The following is a 17,692-nucleotide window of genomic DNA, read 5'->3' on the forward strand; positions in this document are numbered from 1 at the left end:
AAAGCAAGATTCCCTGTTATGACATGCACACCTCTATTCCTAGGAAGTATTTCAAAGTTCCTATGTCCTTTATCTTAAAGCTATTTTGTAAGGTGTTCTTGGCTTCTTGAATGAGACCAACATCATCACCTATAATAAGAAGGTCATCCACATACACAAGTATTATAACTTGTCTGTTGTGTTTCTTCAAGATGAATAGAGAATGATCATGTTTGCTTTGTTTGAAACCAGCGTGTAGGAGTGCATTAGTGAGCTTGAGGTTCCACTGTCTAGATGCTTGTTTGAGGCCATATAAGGATTTGAGTAGTCTACATCCTGTGTTCCCCCCTTGGCTGCCAAATCCAGGAGGCAACTGCATGTATACTTCTTCCTCAAGATCACCCTGGAGGAAGGCATTGTGAACATCCATTTGAAACAATGGCCACTGATGCATGGCTGCTAAGGCAATGACAGTCCTGATGGTTATCATTTTAACCACAGGAGAAAATGTTTCTTGATAGTCCAACCCCTCTTGTTGACTGTAACCTTTAGCAACTAATCTAGCTTTATACCTCTCTATTGTTCCATCTGATCTATGCTTGATTTTGTATACCCACTTGCAACCAATGAGAACCTTGCCTTTAGGAATAGGAACCACCTCCAATGTGTTGCTACTGACTAGTGCATCAATTTCAGCTTGCATATCATCTATCCACTTCTGAACCTTCATTGCCTAATGGTATGATGTAGGTTCAACATCTGTTGATATTGCAGTAAGGTAACCTTGATAAGCATTACTTATTGAGTCATACCCCATGTAGTTGGACAGCGGATATTGATAAGTAGAAGAGGAAGGTTTCATAGTTGGACATATGTAATCTTTGGTCCATACTGGTGGTTTGGACCCTCTGCTGGTTCTTCTGAGCTGCCTATGTGATGTTTCCTCATGTGGTATCTCAATAGTTTGGATTTCCTCGGCATCATTGCTAGATAAGTCATCCAGCTGAGATATTGTAGCATCATGTTCAACATGTAGTTGATCTAGTTCATGATTAGGAGTCTGCATTTCCTGAATAGAGTTATGTTGTTGTGGAGCTGCATATTGTTCTGTTGCATGGTATCCGTTTGCTTCAAAAAATAATGGAGGTACTTTTCCTTCTTTCAACATCAAGAATGGGAACACGTCCTCTCTAAATGTAACATCTCTGCTGACAAAGAACTTTTTGTCCTTGAGACTGTATAATCTGTATCCCTTTTGAGATGTGGAATATCCCATATGGACAGTTGTTACTGCCTTAGGCAGAAGTTTATCATGCTGCCTGGTAATTGTAGCAAAACAAAGACACCCAATGACCCTTAAGTGCAGTAGTGAAGGTGGTGATTTGTGAAAAACCTCATATGGTGATTTTCCATTTAGTACAGAAGATGGCAATCTATTTATCAGATACACAGCTGCTAGGACACAGTCTCCCCAGAAATGTAGTGGTATACCACCTTGGAACCTTAGTGTTCTTGCCATCTCTAAGATATGCCTATGTCTCCTTTATACCACTCCATTTTGTTGTGGAGTGTGTGGACAACTACTTTGATGTAGTATCCCATTATCTAATAAAAAGGCTGTACATTCAGAGCTAAAAGATTCAGCTCCATTATCAGTTCTAAGGCATTTAATATTATGGTTAAACTGCACATTCACCATCTTGATAAAAGACTTTAGAAGCACAAGAGTGTCACTTTTCAATCTCATTAAGAACACCCAAATCATTTTAGAATGATCATCTAGAAGTGTCAAAAAATATCTATTTCCATTAGAGGTAGGTACTTTGTAAGGTCCCCAAATATCTATATGCACTAACTAAAAAATTACTCCTGCTCTAGTTGTACTAAGGGGAAAAGGTTTCCTAGTTTGTCTTGCTAATGGACATATAGTGCATGTATTGAAGTTGCAATCTATAGGCACCTTGTTCTTCATGAATGCCAGCTGCCTCATCACTCTTGCTGGTACATGTCCTAGCCTTCTGTGCCATACATTGTTGTCTGATATAGCATTTTCTGCCAAACAACCTCTAATTTGTTGTTTGAGCTTATTTGCACTTGATCCATCTGGTAATAGCAAGTAAATGCCACCCTTTTCTTTAACAATCTCCCTCACTTTCCCAGTGTATAGGTCCTGGAATACACAGAATGATGGACAGAAAAGTGTTGAGCAAAACAACTCCTTAGTCAATTTTGAGACTGATAGTAAGTTGTACTTGAAGTCAGGCACATAAAAAACATTCTGAATTGATTCACCACCTGTGATTTTACACTTTCCTTGGTACATAACTGGTACTATTTTACCATTTGGCAGATGAACATTACCTCTTTTGGTGTTAGACAACTTAGTTATGTCATTCAGCAGGTTAATATTTGAAGTCATGTGGTTTGTTGCTCCAGTATCAATGATCCAAGGAGTATCACACGTTTGAGTCAGTTGAGAATCAGTATTACCTGCCATATTAGCTGCAAATTCTTCTCCTTTGTCCATATTCAATAGCTTTATTATCTGGTTGTACTGCTCATCAGTGAAGTAGTTGTGCATTCCTTGTCTTGCCACATTAGAATCTACAGTTGTGGTGGCTTGGAACACATCATCCTTGGCATGAAATCCATCACTTATGGTTGCATTAGCTTGTCAATATTCCTGCTTCTTCTTTCCCTTTAAACCAGGTGGATAGCCCACCAATTTGTAACAAGTATCCTTAGTGTGACCCTTGGTTCTGCAATACTCACAATATAGATTTCCATACCTTTTGAACTTCTGTGAATTATCTCTTGAACTCATTAAGGCAGTAGAATCATTCACCTCATTCATAGGTGTATTGGTCATATGGACCTTCCTTTGATTCTCTTCATTAATCAACATAGCATAAGCACGACTCACACTTGGTAATGGTGACATGAGCAGCATCTGACTTTTAATGGCACTAAAGCTATCGTTTAATCCCATCAAAAATTGAAAAAATTTCTGTTGTTCTAAATGTGTTATGAATTCTCTTGTTTCAGGAATCACAGGCAGAGTTGGAATAAGTGCACTATACTCATCCCACAATAGATTAAGTCTATAATGATAAGCAGAGATACTGGAAGTACCTTGGGAGATTGTAGCAATTTCTCGTTGAAGATTATAGATCCTTGATCCATTGATCTTGTCAAAACGATCCTGCAAATCAGTCCAAACTTCATGAGCATTGCTGGCATATACTATCACGTTCACCAGCTCCGGCGAGATAGTATTCATAATCCAAGTCAAAACTGTAGCATTAACACGTTCCCAGTCCTCGCCTAGATCAGCAGTGAATTGATCCTTGGTGCATGTACCATCTATGAACCCTAGTTTTCTCTTAGCTCTCAATGCAATCTTCATTGCTCTTCTTCAGACCGAATAATTCTCGCTCCCAGTCAAACGAACGAAAATTATCACATTTCCCGGCGCATCTGAAGGTTGTAGATACAATGGATGTCGCGGATTGTCAATGTTCATCTCAGCCATTATCGGTCTGCTCAAAAATTGGGAATTTTGAAGAAGACGAAGAACAATCGAAAAATTTTCTCAACAATTCCACAGAACAACTCTTAAAGCTAGATTTTCACAGCTCCGATCGATTCTCTTAGCTCTGATACCATGTTAAATCCACCATTATTGACTAGTGGTTAAGCTCGACTAAGAAGAAAGAAAATGAGGATTGTGAGTGGAAGCTTCTGGGTCAGTTGTAATTTCTGTGTATTGAGAGAAAACAGATCTCATTACAAAATGAAGTCAATCCTTTTCTGATATATACATGTGTATATATATTTACAACTAACTATCTCCATTTAATTATCACTAACAACCTTCCTAATTCCGTTATAACTAACCATTAGCAACTAACTACCAATAAGCTACAATCATTGCTTGTCACCTAACAGATAGCCTTAGTTTCCAGCTGTCATTGCAGCACTTCAACATTCCTCTTAATAGATAGAAAAATCTAGCAGTTACTATCATTTTCATTAGTAGCTTAGAAGGATCTGATTGCCTTCTAGAAATTAAAACACTGATTGCCTTAGCTTTCTTTCTTAGTTTTATTGATAAATAGTGTTTCACAATGATGAATATTGAGGTTCAAGAAATAGTTTTGTTGTAACTTTTTTTAGTTTCCATCCAGTATTTAGGAATCATCGTGTTGTATTCACGACCATTCTAATAAAGGTGAGGTTTCGGCCTCATCTTTAAGGGAAAGCTTTTCATTTCTATGCTTTTCTCATCTTCCTTCAAGGTTACTATGCAGAATCCCTATAGATTATACTACAGGAAAATAGGCCTTTAGCGAGGGGAAATCTGGTCGTTAAAAATCCAATTCTGGTCGTTAAAAGTTAATAACGACCGGAAAAAATCCGGTCGTCACCGGTCGTTAAAAGCTCCGACGTTAAAAATTAACGACCGATTTACAATTCAGTCGTTAAAGGTTCTGTAGCGACGGCATAATCTTCGGTCGTTATACATGCTTTTTAGCAATAGAATTTTCCCCTCGCTAACTTGTTATCCGGTCGTTAAAAGTCTTTAGTTACAACAACTAATTAAGTCAATCCAAGTGCTTTTAACGACCGATATTCCCTTCCTTAACTATATAATTACTCTCAACAGCCAAAATTTCCTTCATTAATGGTCGTTTATCTGTTTGAGAAACCTATCGTTAAAGAGTTCTAATGACCACATATTTCTTTGCTAATATGAAAATGTAATAAATATAATTACAAAAATTTAAATTACATGAATAACAATTATTATTATTTATAAGCTTTCATACACGGCCAACAACATTGGAGAATAAACCAATATCTTGTTAATACAAAGAACTAAAGTATCATATTTACCATAAATCGATCCAAATTGTAAGACATCATTTTTAACAATTCCTAAAAAGAGAAAAAGTAAAATTGCAACATAAATATGTACATAAGACAATGTCTTTAAACCATCTCTGACAAACCAAAAATCTCTTGTACTTCAACTTGATCTCCACTTTCTTCAAGGATAGGTTCTTTGGACTTCAAATTTTTGATCGGTCAAATTAACAAATTTATGCCAGTTTAGTAGCAAAAAATAAACAACTAAAGAAGAAAGATCAGATACATTAAAGCCTACACTAATGTCCATAAACGAGGAAGTAAAAAAACTACAAAGATCAGAAATGCTCAAGTTTCCGCCGTCATTCATAGCTGCTGCAGCAATCTATACAGCTCAGACCACACTCTACGGTGTCCAGCACTGGAGTAAGATATGCGAGTGGCATACTAGTTACTCGGAAGATCAACTTATGGAGTGCTCGAGATGGATTGTGAGATGTCACTAGAAGGCAGCAACAGGAAACTGACAGGGGTACATAGGAAGTACATCACATCTAAATTTGGTTATGCAGCAAAGTGGGAGCCTGCGCATTTTCTTGTGCAGACAAAACAACAATAGGAAAAGAGGCATGTCCAGTTATTACTAACTTTATGTGCAATTGGATTCCTAAATCGATTCATTCTTTTAACGGCGCCGGGTAATCGAATTAAAGGAAACTAAGCAACTGTTGTTGCCCCAGGGAGTTTTGATTATTTCTCTTATAGAGCTATCTCCATGTTGTTGCATTTACAATGTTCAAAATCTGAACATCGCTGGATTTCAGTTTCATTTACAAACAGTAATAAAGTCAAAAACTTTTCACAAAAAAATGAAAATAACAGATTAAGGCCAAACGCCTACTTAATCATTTGCATGTAAATGCAGATGTGCCAGAAAAATTGTGTATTTCAATGTCATGGTTGTTCTGGCGAATCTCTTCAACATCCCATCATACGTCAGTCTTATGTATATTGATATTAAAGTATTATATTTATTCTTTTTCGTGATGGTAAAAAGTTAGGCGGAGCTGAAGATATAACATATTACTATTATACATAAAGGAAAGCCAAGCACCTCCCCGTCGTCGTGTATGCCTCTTGGAATTTCATTTATCCCGATGTTAATTTTGGAATTTCATGTTCTGCTTGCTGACCTGTGTTGCATCTTGTGGTGAAAATATTTTGACTTTCGATTGTGTACTGAAAAAACAGGATTCTTATCTATAACTCCCATTGCATTCTTGTACTGCGAACGTGTTGATTTGCCTTTTTTTAAAGTCTTATTTTGCCCCTTCTTTTGCAACTTTTTACAATAAATGCTTTGTTGTACTTTCGTAAATCTATCCTCTTTTCAATGTCCAAAAAGCATTAAGGTGTTGATGTCAAAGTAAATGACACCTCTCTTGGAGATAGATATGTGTCAGCTTCACCCTTTTTTGGGCACATGTGCTCTCAAAATTTGCCTTTTTTATATAAAAGAAATTAACTTCTTCCTATCTTAAAATTCTCAAGTTATATAACCTTTCAAAACTATTTAAAATATGAATTAGGAATAAATTTTAAAAGCAAGCTGGTCTTTGTTTTTTCTTCCTTCACAGCAAGGATTCTACTCGTGATTTTACATTTAAAAAATAATTTCTCTTCAGTACTTCAGCACCATGTTCTAACCAAAAATAAAAAGTAGCAAAATTTTTCAGCAAATCACTGAAGCAAGAGTAATTTTACAAAGAGTGTACTGCTATAAAGATGGATGTTGTTTTTATAGGTAAAAAACTGTTATAGAAAGGTAAAATATAACATAAAAATTAGTTCCAAATATTTTTTTTGGCTTTTATAGTGAATGAATTTTTATATGAGGATGTTGCTATACATATATTTAACTGTATTTAGCAAAATCGTAACAATAAATGCTTTGGAAAGTCTTTTCTTCTTAAAGACACTTATTGTAAAACTAGAGATAGCATTATTTGAGAATCAAATACTACAAATACTAAATAGCCATTGGGCCCGGGCTTAGCCTGGGTATACCTATACTATACATAGAATTAGTAGAGTTGATAAGAGAATCATAGAACAAAAGCAAATCAGAAAATAAACAACAATACCACGACCTCCTAGATAGAGCATAAGCAGATAAATTGGATAACACATAATATGCATTAGACAACAAATAGTCAATTTTTCTAGTCCCTTCCACTACGTTTCCTCAATTTACTTACACTACTCATGTCTAAAATGAAGCATCTTTGGTCTAAAATTCAGTGCATAATAGCTCCTATATTTTCAGCTAGGAATTTAATCACAAACAGGAGTATTATCAACTTGTAAAATCAAGTGCTAGCCATTGAATTCCATATGGCAGTATTAGAATGATCTATTGTGGTAGTATGTTCATTCATATCATTTAGAATGATCTATTAAATCCACACTTTGCTAAGTACGTCAAAACCTTGACTGAACTTTAAGCTTTACTCAGTTCAACAGAGCAAGTATAGAGTAAATCTTGTTTCTCAGTTTTAGAGAGGACTTCAAAAGCATTAGGCTGCAATGCAAACTAAAAAAAGGCAAAAGAGAAAGCTAGCAATTTTCTCAAATTGCATTTTATATTTTTAAGATTATCTTCCTAAACATGTACATAATATTTGAAACTTCATTCTTGCTTAAATTCATTTGACTATATTTTTGTTTATTCATAAACCTTAATGACATAAAGAAAAAAATTCACATGAACATTGCAATATTTTCATCAGAGTAAAATAGGATTTTTAATCTACTAACCTGTTAAATGATTCATTATATTGATCACTTGAAGATGGTGATGAAGGCTGATCAAACACTATCTTTGCAAGCTGTGCGTATTTACTCCCTAGCTCATCATATTTACTCTCTAACCTTTTCGGGCGTCCTTTTAGTGATTTATTTTCTTTTTCAGTAGCATTCAGCTTTTCCAACAATGCAGCTTTAGAGGAGTTGCCACCTTTCAACTCCTTAGGAGTTATTCCACCACCAAATCCAACTACATGACTCTTTTGTTGAGGTCCGAAGCACCTTTCTACAACCTCAATATTTGTAAGAGACGATTCAGATTGCACCACTTCTTTGATTTTAGCCTGTAAAATAAAAAATAATTTAATTAACATAATACAATACAGTAAATAAATAATGTAAATTGAATCAATAAACATACATATTTCTTATTGGTTTCAGGTTCGACAAGCTTGTTGTTCTTCTTACGAGTCTAAAAAAAATTAGTTGCCACATCTGGTGGATTGCCATCTTTACCTCCCTTCACATTCAAATAAACAAGTCAAAGAAATCTTTGTAACAAAGATGAGGTTTCTTAATAGAATTATAAGATTTACTCACCAATTAATAAATGATCTCCCTAATTGGCTTACTACCCATACGATGAGGCATTGACCTATTGAACGAGTTTCTTGTACTTGTCTCCTAAATTAACAACATACCGACAAAATTGTGGTCAACCACTTAATATAACACGATGTTAATAAATAGCTATAAAATCATACCTTAAATTTTTCAGTAAGAAAATGCTCCTTGACCAGCCATTCCCAATCACTCTTGTCTACCCCTTTGGCACATCTTTTAGAGCAAAACGGAATGACTTAGACTTAATATTCTTGTGCATCGATCCTCTCCAATTGTTCCATAACTTTCTCATATGTTTCAGGACATGATCTCGTTGATCATTTACGTCATCACTGTCAAATTTGTCCTACAATATTTCACAAGTATCATTAAATATGAAACTTATCTTATAAACTAGAAATATAAAAATTTAACTCTGTGTATCAAAAGAGATGATAAAGCTTATAAAGGTTATACGAGTTCTAATTGATAGATAGGGTAGATTCTTAAAAGAAAAAAGTGAAGTGACCATGAGTCTATATTTAGTTCTATTTAACAGGCAAAGGAAGTATGCTTATGCATAAATATACTTGGTGATTTGCCAAATTGACACCAGTGCTTCATCTGTCAAATGTGTGATCAGATAGATGCACAGTGATATAAAGATTCATCCGAATGAAATGGAAAGCATAGGCAGAGGTCCTAGCTATGACTTATAGCCATTTTTAGCTATACAACTTGTAACAAACAGTTGCAGGCCGGAAAATAAATTGAGTAAAGCAAAGTTAGTGGTATTTTTCAACGAGACTTATACAGCTAATCAGAAAACAACTCTTGTGTCAAAATAATTATTAATATGAGCATAAAACAGAAAATCTAAGATACAAATTATGTTGCTAAACCACATCAAGCTACTGTCCAATCAGAGACAAGTTAAATGGAGAATTTGATGTCAATAATGAGGAAACAATGGAGCAGAAAACTCTCTCCCATGCTCCCTAGCTCTCATTCAAAAAGCCATTTCCAATCCTCTTAAGTAAAAACTACTGTCATTTACTGACCTTAAAGAATGTGTCCATTCACCAGATGCTTAGTTTCTGCTGCATCGGCAGGTCGAGGTATTATGGGAACAGAATACGTACACAAGACAGCATCAAATTACAGTATGAATTTAACATGTGTTTTTTTTTTTTTATAATAAGGTAAGATTTTATTAAAAGACACCAAGATGGTACTAAATTACAACAAACTAATACAAGGCAACTAGTTTGAATCTGACATGTGCTAATCCAAGCTAGAGAAACTCTGGGGGTGTTTGAAGAGTTTATCCTAATTAGGATGTGAATTTAAGTTTCAATATTGCAAATCAACTATGTCAGTTAATTTTACCCCACAAGCTATATTAAAAATAGTATATCTGGAGCCAAAATCAAATTTAGCTTCTACAAGAGAAAATGAGTGGAGTAAGGAGAGACCTGCCAACAATGTCTCCAAATAGTCCTTAAACAAATAAAACTAAAATAATCCCAACAAACTGGAATGCCTTGATAAGCATAGAGCAAGACTATGGCTGCGGACCTTGCATGTATCAGTTTAAACATGACTTTAAATCTTCAACACATGAAATCTTGAAAACTTCGCACTGTTGATATCCATATTCCTTCAAATATTCACTACCAGTTACATCACCTTGAGCTCTTACTATTTGATTGATCTTACGAGCTCTATTACTTACTTGAAAGTGTCAGTCTTACTACTTGACCGAAGTCTCCAAAACACTTAGCATCACTAGCACATCCAAATAATTTTAATAAAGTGATACCCAATATGACATAACGAAGACCAAACAGCAAATATCTTACCTCATGAGTTCTCCAAGTGTAAGAAGGAAGCTCTGTATTCGAGAATGAATACAAACAACAATACGGCTCTAATCAAAAGCGAAATCCAACAACATATTGTTTTAGTGAACAAAGACTTTCCAACTAATTCATTATCAAGATATTCTCTTAAAGGAAACTCAAAAACAAATCTAGAGAATCAACAAGAAAGCTTTACTTACTTTTAAGTGAATGGATTCGTAAAGAAATCAATTATCTAACCAAACAATTTATACCCCAAACCCGGCTTACCCTTAAACGGCTCATTTTGAAGCTCGATTCACAATTAGTTAGATAAAATAGAAAGGGAGTGATAGAACTCATTACTAGGAAACCAATGTATACAGTACCAGACTCAACTTTTACTTGTCATAAGGCCAGGACAGGAGGAATAAAAACATAAAGATAGACTTCTAGTATATTGCAATTACAAAGCAATATTTCCAACTGAAATGAGGCAGCAGGGCCTTAGGATTTGGGAACCTAATCTACTGCCATTGAAGGCACTACGCATACTCAGAATGCCAGCCAAACTTTCTTATTAAGGAAAAGGTTTCTCACAGGAGCCAAAAATAGTTCCATCGCAGAAAGTTCATTTATTGAAAATAAGCAGGACCAGACATTCCTTTTTTAAAATATATTTATCTCAATGGTGATGGAAGATTCTTAACCAGCATCATAGAAAATATAAGTACATTAAACACTAACTAAATATAAAATGGAACACATGAAAGATTAAGGAAACAAGAGCAATTGCATGAGACTTATTAGGATAGATCTTTGAGAAGAAAAGGAACTCTTGAAGGAAACTAAATGCTATTATAGAAGGCCCGCACTTCTAATTCTAGTAGAAAACATCACGGTTAATCAAAACAAGTCTTGTATAGCAAAGAACGAGACTAGAGGGGATCTTCAGGAAATGGTAAGATAACACTTGCAATGGCAAGCACTTTCTATTCAGTGAAGTACATATTGGATTTTGCTTTGGAGTTTGGTACATAAAACAAGGATAGATATTACACTATATGTGATTATTCACTTTGTATATTACTTAAAGGAAGTATATAGATAAATAGTGGAAAGCAGAGATGTTGTAGTCAAGTTTAACATGAGACCTAAAGTTCTCTTACTCAATAACACACTGCAAAAAACACCAACTAGGCATTAAAAACATATTGAAAAACCAAAACATGGATATCATAGACTTCCTCACTTTCTAACTTGCACTTTTCTCAGTTTTAGCATTCAACCGGTTACCAATCACCGAGACGATCAATCAGTCCAGATGATTATTTAATAGCAATTGAATAATCAGCAACTACACAGATTTTGACTCCAAAATTCAAGGGAGGAAAAAAGCAACTAATTGAACTCGGAACCATGAATTTCGTCCTCGAACAGTCACGTCCGAACCCGCAAAACACCAACCAAGCTCAAGCAAGATCCATGAACGAAGATCAACAGGTCAAAAACTAAAAAATATATATATTTTTTGTTTACATCTATGTATATGAAAGAAACTTAACTCAAAATCAGAGGAGGAATAGCCGAAAATCAGAGAAGATCACTTAAATCTTTGTATATCTCTTTCTGTAATTTTTTTCTGGAATTTGAAACGTGAACAGAAAATCAAAGAAGAAAACCTAAAAGCAGAGAAGAAATTTTGCCCTTAAAACCCTAGCTTTTCACTCACTTTTTATGTTTAAAACTTAATAATTGAATTTGAATTTGAACAACCATGGTTTAGAACTGGGGTTTCATCTAAACTAAAATTAACATAAAAAGGGTACAATTTCGAACCTTACCTTGATTAGAAGAAACTCGAAGATGAGCAGTTATTGTCAATGGAGGTGACCAGCAATTTCTCTAATACGATGATATTGACGTCTGAGCCCCAGTAATTTCGCTGAAGTTTACTTCGCCCGTTGCAGGAGAAATTACAGTTTCAGGTTTACGAAATAAATGTTCACAGAAGTCTCAGGGTTTTTTCCTTCTTTTTTGGGGGAGGTTGGCGGATCCAGCCGTGGGTCGGAAAAAAAGAGGGAAAAGTTAGCGCCAATTTTTATTTTTATTAATTAATAACGACGGGCATTGTTATATTTTAAGGGCCTAATATTATCCTCTCGTTAATATTGAGCTAATAATTAATTTCAACGACCGAAAAAAATTTGGTTGCTATAAGTACACATTTATAACGACCAGACTTTATTCCCTTCGTTAAGAAGTGGACGCTAAAAATCAAATTTCTTGTAGTGATATATAGAACTCCAAACTAAAGGTATGAATTATCTATATTTTATCCATGTATTAGGATATCTCTTTGCACCATTTCATAGTCATGACTGCTATTGATGTGGTTCTAACTATGTCTATTTTGTCGTGTATTTGGGATGATGATCAAAGAAATAATATTGTTTCCTGTCTCATATATTTAGTGCTAATTGTATCTTTTCATGTCTAATCTATGGACATAGTGCCTATTTCTTTTGGTCTATAAAGAAAAAATTGTGAGTAAGTATTCTGTACGTCCTTGCATATGTATTCAGTGCTGAATATAGTATTCACCGATACTAAAATATGATATTTTTTTGAAGCTACATTTTTACATATGATGAAATAACTTCTAAAAGAGATTGCTTATAATAATAGTTACTTTGGGTGATGGAAATATTGAAATAGCAACAACCAAACTTTTTCAAGATTTGACATAGAACTGAATACAAATTATTAATAGTTGTGAGTTAAAAATTGATAAATACACCGCGCGGAGCGCGGGCATATCCACTAGTCATGAAATATATATGAGAGCTTCCGCGTCACTTTCTTATTGCGTACATGAATTGTAATGTTAGAATTAGTCAATTGGACATGCTAAATGAAAAGTTACTGGCAACTACAAATATTTCTAAGTGTTGTATCGCAGATTTAAGAGCAACAACAGAAATTTCAAAGAACGAGATTCTTTCACAAACATAATGAAAGTAGCAACAAAAAGAAAATGACGTAGATTATTTTGTATCAAAAATTAAAAATTGTTTATCCTTATAACCACGAACAGTAAATTAAACAGACTTATAGCCTGTTTGGGCCAAAAGTGCTTTTTTTTTTGTCAAGCACTTTAGGGCAAAAATTGAGGTGTTTGACCAAGCTTTTGGAAAGGAAAAAAATGTTTTTAAGGAGAAGCAGAAGCAGTTTTGAAGAACCAGAAAAAAGTAACTTCTCTCCAAAAGCACTTTTGAGAAAAATACACTTAGAAGCAGTTTTTTAAAGCTTGGCCAAATACTAATTGCTGCTCAGAAGTGTTTTTCAAACTAATTAGTCAAACACAAACTGCTTCTCACCAAAAGTACTTTTGAGAAAAGCACTTTTTAAAAAAAAACACTTCTCAAAATAAGCTGATTTTTGCAGCTTGGCCTAACAGGCTATTAGCGTGCGTCATTGTCATTTTAGTTTTTGGACTTCTATTCTTTTGCTTCTTTATTTACCTAAACTCTCCGAAACAAAAAGAAGAAGACCCTTTTCATCTTAATTTTTTTCTAAAGAAAATTAAATACCTATGTAGTAGGAAGTAAAACAACGATTATAACTCGAGATATCAAAGAAGAAGAGCATGTAATCGACTCCAACAATATCCACAAAGAAGCATTACCAAATATATTTTTGTCTCGTTGAAAGATAATTCACCCAACTAAAAAACATTAATTTGCCAGAGCTTGTTAACGATAAAAACTTCAACGGAATGCACTTTGTAGAGGAGGGGATAAAAAGGATACAGTGTCAGAACTCAGAAGGCAAAAATTACCCTTTGCGGAGACTAACATCGTTAAACTACTGTCAATGTAGGGACTAAAATCACACATTTATGTTAATTGGTCAAAATTTCTAAGTTATATAATAATAAATCATAATTAAGTGACAATACATAGAACAAAAATACTATTTTCCTTACTAGAATAGTACCCCAACCATGACTTGCGCCATGTAAATAGCCATATCCATACTACTGGTTGGCGGAGAAATTTGCATTTCCACTTTTCCTGAAACCATTTTCCACTTGTGAAGAGAAAAATGGAGTGAAATTAAACAATTTGGGTTTTAGATATTGCTTTTTAAGATGGAAGAGATATTGAAAATAAAAGAAAAGTGCTCTGTTGAATAAATTTCTCGTTTCATCATTAATGAATACGTATTTCACAAAATAACGTACATTATTTTCTGCAAAAAACAAAAACTCTTTATCTATATAGCCATGACATAAATAGTAAATCCAACAGACTCGGTATGCATCGTTGTCATCTTAGTTTTTGGACTTTTGTTCTTCTGCTTCTTTGTTTGTCTGAACTTTCCATAAAAGTATGAGACGAAACCCCAAAGAGAAAGGAAAAACGCAAGGCCTTTTTCACCTGAAAATTTTCTTTAAAGAAAACTACAGCTAATACAGGAAGTAAAACTGCGGTCATAACCCCAGACATTAAAGAAGAAGAACAATAAATGACTTCAATGACACCCACAAAAGAAGCACTGCCAAACAATGGTAGTCCATACTACTACTGTATAATATCTAGCTTTTCCAAGGTTAAATTGTTTTGCCTCCCTTGGTATAGCCTACAAATTTTAATCAATTTCTTAATCGTTGCTCTTTAAAAAGATCGTCTATAGCTAAGATATAATTGAAACCTTGAAAGTATATATGACACAAAACATTAAGGTAAATCTATTCGAATCCAGGGTATTACTCTAGCTTACATATACTTTTGATATATCCAAATTTAATATAATGCATCATGCACGCAAAATGTCTTCAGTCAACCCAAACCCACGATATAGATGTATTCCAATATAAAAAAGTCTATACCATGTCAAGAGTTCAGAAATTAGGATACGAATAATTTAGGGTTCCTACTGCTAAAGTCAAACTCACAAGTCACAACTCTTTACATGATTTTGTTCCCTCTTGTGAAGATGGAAATGAAATAAGAAATCCGAAAAGATGGACTTTTGATCGTTGGTGAACGCCAATAGATCATCACCTAATGAGAAAGTTGATAGACGGGTCATTTGAAAGCCTTAGGGATCTAATGGTAATTAACACCAAACGAGAAATATATATTACCATCTCTTTTTCGATTTATGTGACATAATTTGTGTCTCGACACGAAATTTAAAAATGAAAAATAAATTAATGAAATTTGGGTCTTATACATATTTTATAATATTTGTAGTTTAAACATAAACACTTTCAATTATAACAATGTATTATTTTATTGGGACAGATTAAATATAGAAAAGACTTAAATTATTCACCCTTCCACCGTAAATTTCTTTTGCATTTCTAACTAGTAATTAATAACATGTCAATTCCTCTTTTACCATGTTATCAATAAATATAAAAATATAAAAATGTAAAAAATAAAATGCGACAGAGTGAATTATAAGATGCTTGGGTAAAAATGAGCTATAGGGGAAGAAAAATTACCTTAATGTCGTTATTAACAATCATTCCTACTAGGGGTGTTCAAACCGAACCGGAAAATCGCACCAAACCGAAAAGCCAAACCAAACCGATTAAAAACCCGATTAGGTTTGGTTTGACTTGGTTTGGTATTGAGTAAAATAACCCGAACCAAACCGACATATAAATATATACATTTTATTTATATTTTTAATACCTTATAGTGAATTTTCTTTAGAAAATGTAGAAATATTTGGGATCCTCTCATGTATTAACTTTGAAAGTGTAAATTAACGAAAAATTATTGTTAGACGAATAAGAAAATAACTATCATGTGTTACTAAAAAAATTCTTCCATTAGAGTATTTTAATAGATCATATGTTTGTCAATTTTTTCCATATTTACTAAACATATATTCACTTATCAAAGCTTTATCTATGATTTTAACAAAGTAAGATTGAAATAATATTCATGTAACAAAAAAAACCCGAAAACCCGAAAAACCCGACAAAACCGAACCAATCCAAACTGATATAGTTGGTTTGATTTGGTTTTGATAAAAATCGAACCAACCCGATCCATGTACACCCCTAATTCCTATAGTGCAAAAGGCAGTAGCACCAAAACACATGACCATCTGAATCTCCAACACCAACGTAGCAGTAATAACTTGTTTTGCTTTCAAGTAAATCAACTCAATACAAGGCAAAATAACTCCATATAAAACTGCTGCCACAAGTGTCATCATAAAACCAAGAATATATGCTTTACTTGTCACACCCTCTGGCCGATCATCATTAGATCGAACACCCAATAAAACATCACCAACTGTCAATAGAACAACTGCGTTGATAGAGTAGGGTGTGAACTTCAGCTTCACTATGAAGAAAGCACCTACCGCCGTGAAGGCAAGTTGTGCCGCAAGAAGAAGTGAAGAGGTCGACACGGGAAGTTTTGACCCGCCCCACGAATAGAGAAAATCATCAACACCAGTAACAATGCCAATGACGAATGATGCAATGAAAATTCGGGGTGTTATAAAGTAAAACTTGGCATTAGAGCCTTCGGTTTTTCAATGATAGAAGTATAAGATAGCAAGAGGTATAAGGGTGAGTGGCCATTCGGCAGTTTGTAACCAACTCTAAACCATACTCTTGAACCTCCCTCGACATAATATAGACGCATCATTAGAGGACCACCACAGATACCAACAGCAAGTATTAGACAGTTAATCGGTAGAAGGATTCTCCTCATAGTGGTGCTTAATCCTTGATGTTCCATACTTTTTTTTCAAGAGATTTGGATGCTAAGTTGGACTATTCTGCTGCTCAGTCTGAATGGTGCATAGTTTTGGATTATTGAACCTCTTGCAGTGATGAGATGTATTTATAATTGAGAAATGTTAGTACATCTTCACGATTTGCTTCACGACATGGAGTGGCCCAGTTTAAGAAGGCTTTCTCATGAATATATTAATTGCAGTACTAGTAATTTTCTTATGATTCACAAGGGAAATGATATGTTAATATAAAAATATAAAAGCAATGATTATATTTTGTCAGCTTTGAATTATTAGGAAAAGCAATGGACTGTGCTGTGTAAATAGTCCTTGCCTATAATTTTGCATTCGCACTTGTGAAGAGAAAAAAAGTTGATTAAAATTAACAAGGATGCATGGGGCAAACGTGGGTATTAGGTAAGAATTGAATAATTATGAGTGGAATCTGTAGAATTTTGCATTTCCACTTGTGAAGAGAAAAACATGAATGCCACCCATACGTCAGCTAGCGTGGGTTTTAATTAACTTTGTTAGAATTGAATAGATATGAATAACAGTTTTTTTCTTATATGAAAGCGTGTCTCGAACCCAAATAAAGAATTCAGACCTCTCCAGTGAGGATCCCCTCCGTTTCGCATATATGCACTTTTAAATGTGCAACACCTGTCCAATTTAAAATTCAATGATTCAATTGCCACAAATAAATGTGGGACATGTTTACAACACGATTTAAAAAAAAAAAATTAAGAAAAGAAAATAAAAAATGGATGGCGTCTTGGTTTTATTATTATTATTTATTTATTTATTTTGATTCATGTGCTAAA

General features: G+C 34.2%; 3 protein-coding genes and 1 long non-coding RNA gene across 8 annotated transcripts; all 4 read right to left on the bottom strand.

Annotated features, from left to right (window-relative positions):
• Positions 1-712: 712 nt before the first annotated feature.
• Positions 713-1,498, bottom strand: LOC142174489 (uncharacterized). Its single transcript, XM_075240291.1, has one exon. The coding sequence runs from the start codon at positions 1,496-1,498 to the stop codon at positions 713-715; it is 786 nt and encodes a 261-aa protein (XP_075096392.1).
• A 1,155-nt stretch (positions 1,499-2,653) lies between these two features.
• On the bottom strand, positions 2,654-3,385 carry LOC142174490 (uncharacterized). Its single transcript, XM_075240292.1, has one exon. It carries the CDS (start codon positions 3,383-3,385, stop codon positions 2,654-2,656), a length of 732 nt encoding a protein of 243 aa, XP_075096393.1.
• A 1,382-nt stretch (positions 3,386-4,767) lies between these two features.
• LOC107793320 (uncharacterized) lies at positions 4,768-12,168 on the bottom strand. Of its 5 annotated transcripts, XR_012703540.1 has the most exons (6): positions 11,942-12,166; positions 8,418-8,623; positions 8,254-8,337; positions 8,075-8,173; positions 7,666-7,997; positions 4,768-5,049 (listed from the first exon to the last, which is right to left on the bottom strand). It is a non-coding gene; the product is annotated as an uncharacterized LOC107793320 (long non-coding RNA). The 5 variants fall into 5 exon arrangements; XR_001649693.2 differs by having other exon boundaries at positions 4,768-7,997; positions 11,937-12,168; XR_001649690.2 differs by having other exon boundaries at positions 4,768-7,997; positions 11,942-12,165.
• Positions 12,169-14,375: 2,207 nt separating this feature from the next.
• On the bottom strand, positions 14,376-16,870 carry LOC107793319 (purine permease 1-like). Its single transcript, XM_075240293.1, has 3 exons — positions 16,750-16,870; positions 16,163-16,651; positions 14,376-14,539 (listed from the first exon to the last, which is right to left on the bottom strand). Exons 1-3 carry the CDS (start codon positions 16,868-16,870, stop codon positions 14,376-14,378), a joined length of 774 nt encoding a protein of 257 aa, XP_075096394.1.
• Positions 16,871-17,692: the final 822 nt, after the last annotated feature.

The sequence above is a fragment of the Nicotiana tabacum genome, chromosome 20 (genome assembly GCF_000715075.1).
Source record: "Nicotiana tabacum cultivar K326 chromosome 20, ASM71507v2, whole genome shotgun sequence".
NCBI lineage: Eukaryota > Viridiplantae > Streptophyta > Magnoliopsida > Solanales > Solanaceae > Nicotiana > Nicotiana tabacum.

What these genes read in the sequence shown, in the direction of transcription:
- LOC142174489 (XM_075240291.1), bottom strand. Translation starts at nt 1,498, where the DNA reads ATGGCAAGAACACTAAGGTTCCAAGGTGGTATACCACTACATTTCTGG.
- LOC142174490 (XM_075240292.1), bottom strand. Translation starts at nt 3,385, where the DNA reads ATGAAGATTGCATTGAGAGCTAAGAGAAAACTAGGGTTCATAGATGGT.
- LOC107793319 (XM_075240293.1), bottom strand. Translation starts at nt 16,870, where the DNA reads ATGGAACATCAAGGATTAAGCACCACTATGAGGAGAATCCTTCTACCG. An exon ending in TCTATATTATGTCGAGGGAG is followed by an intron (nt 16,652 to 16,749) that starts GTTCAAGAGTAT and finishes GAAAAACCGAAG; the next exon opens with GCTCTAATGCCAAGTTTTAC. An exon ending in TAGGGGTGTACATGGATCGG is followed by an intron (nt 14,540 to 16,162) that starts GTTGGTTCGATT and finishes GAAAATTTTCAG; the next exon opens with GTGAAAAAGGCCTTGCGTTT.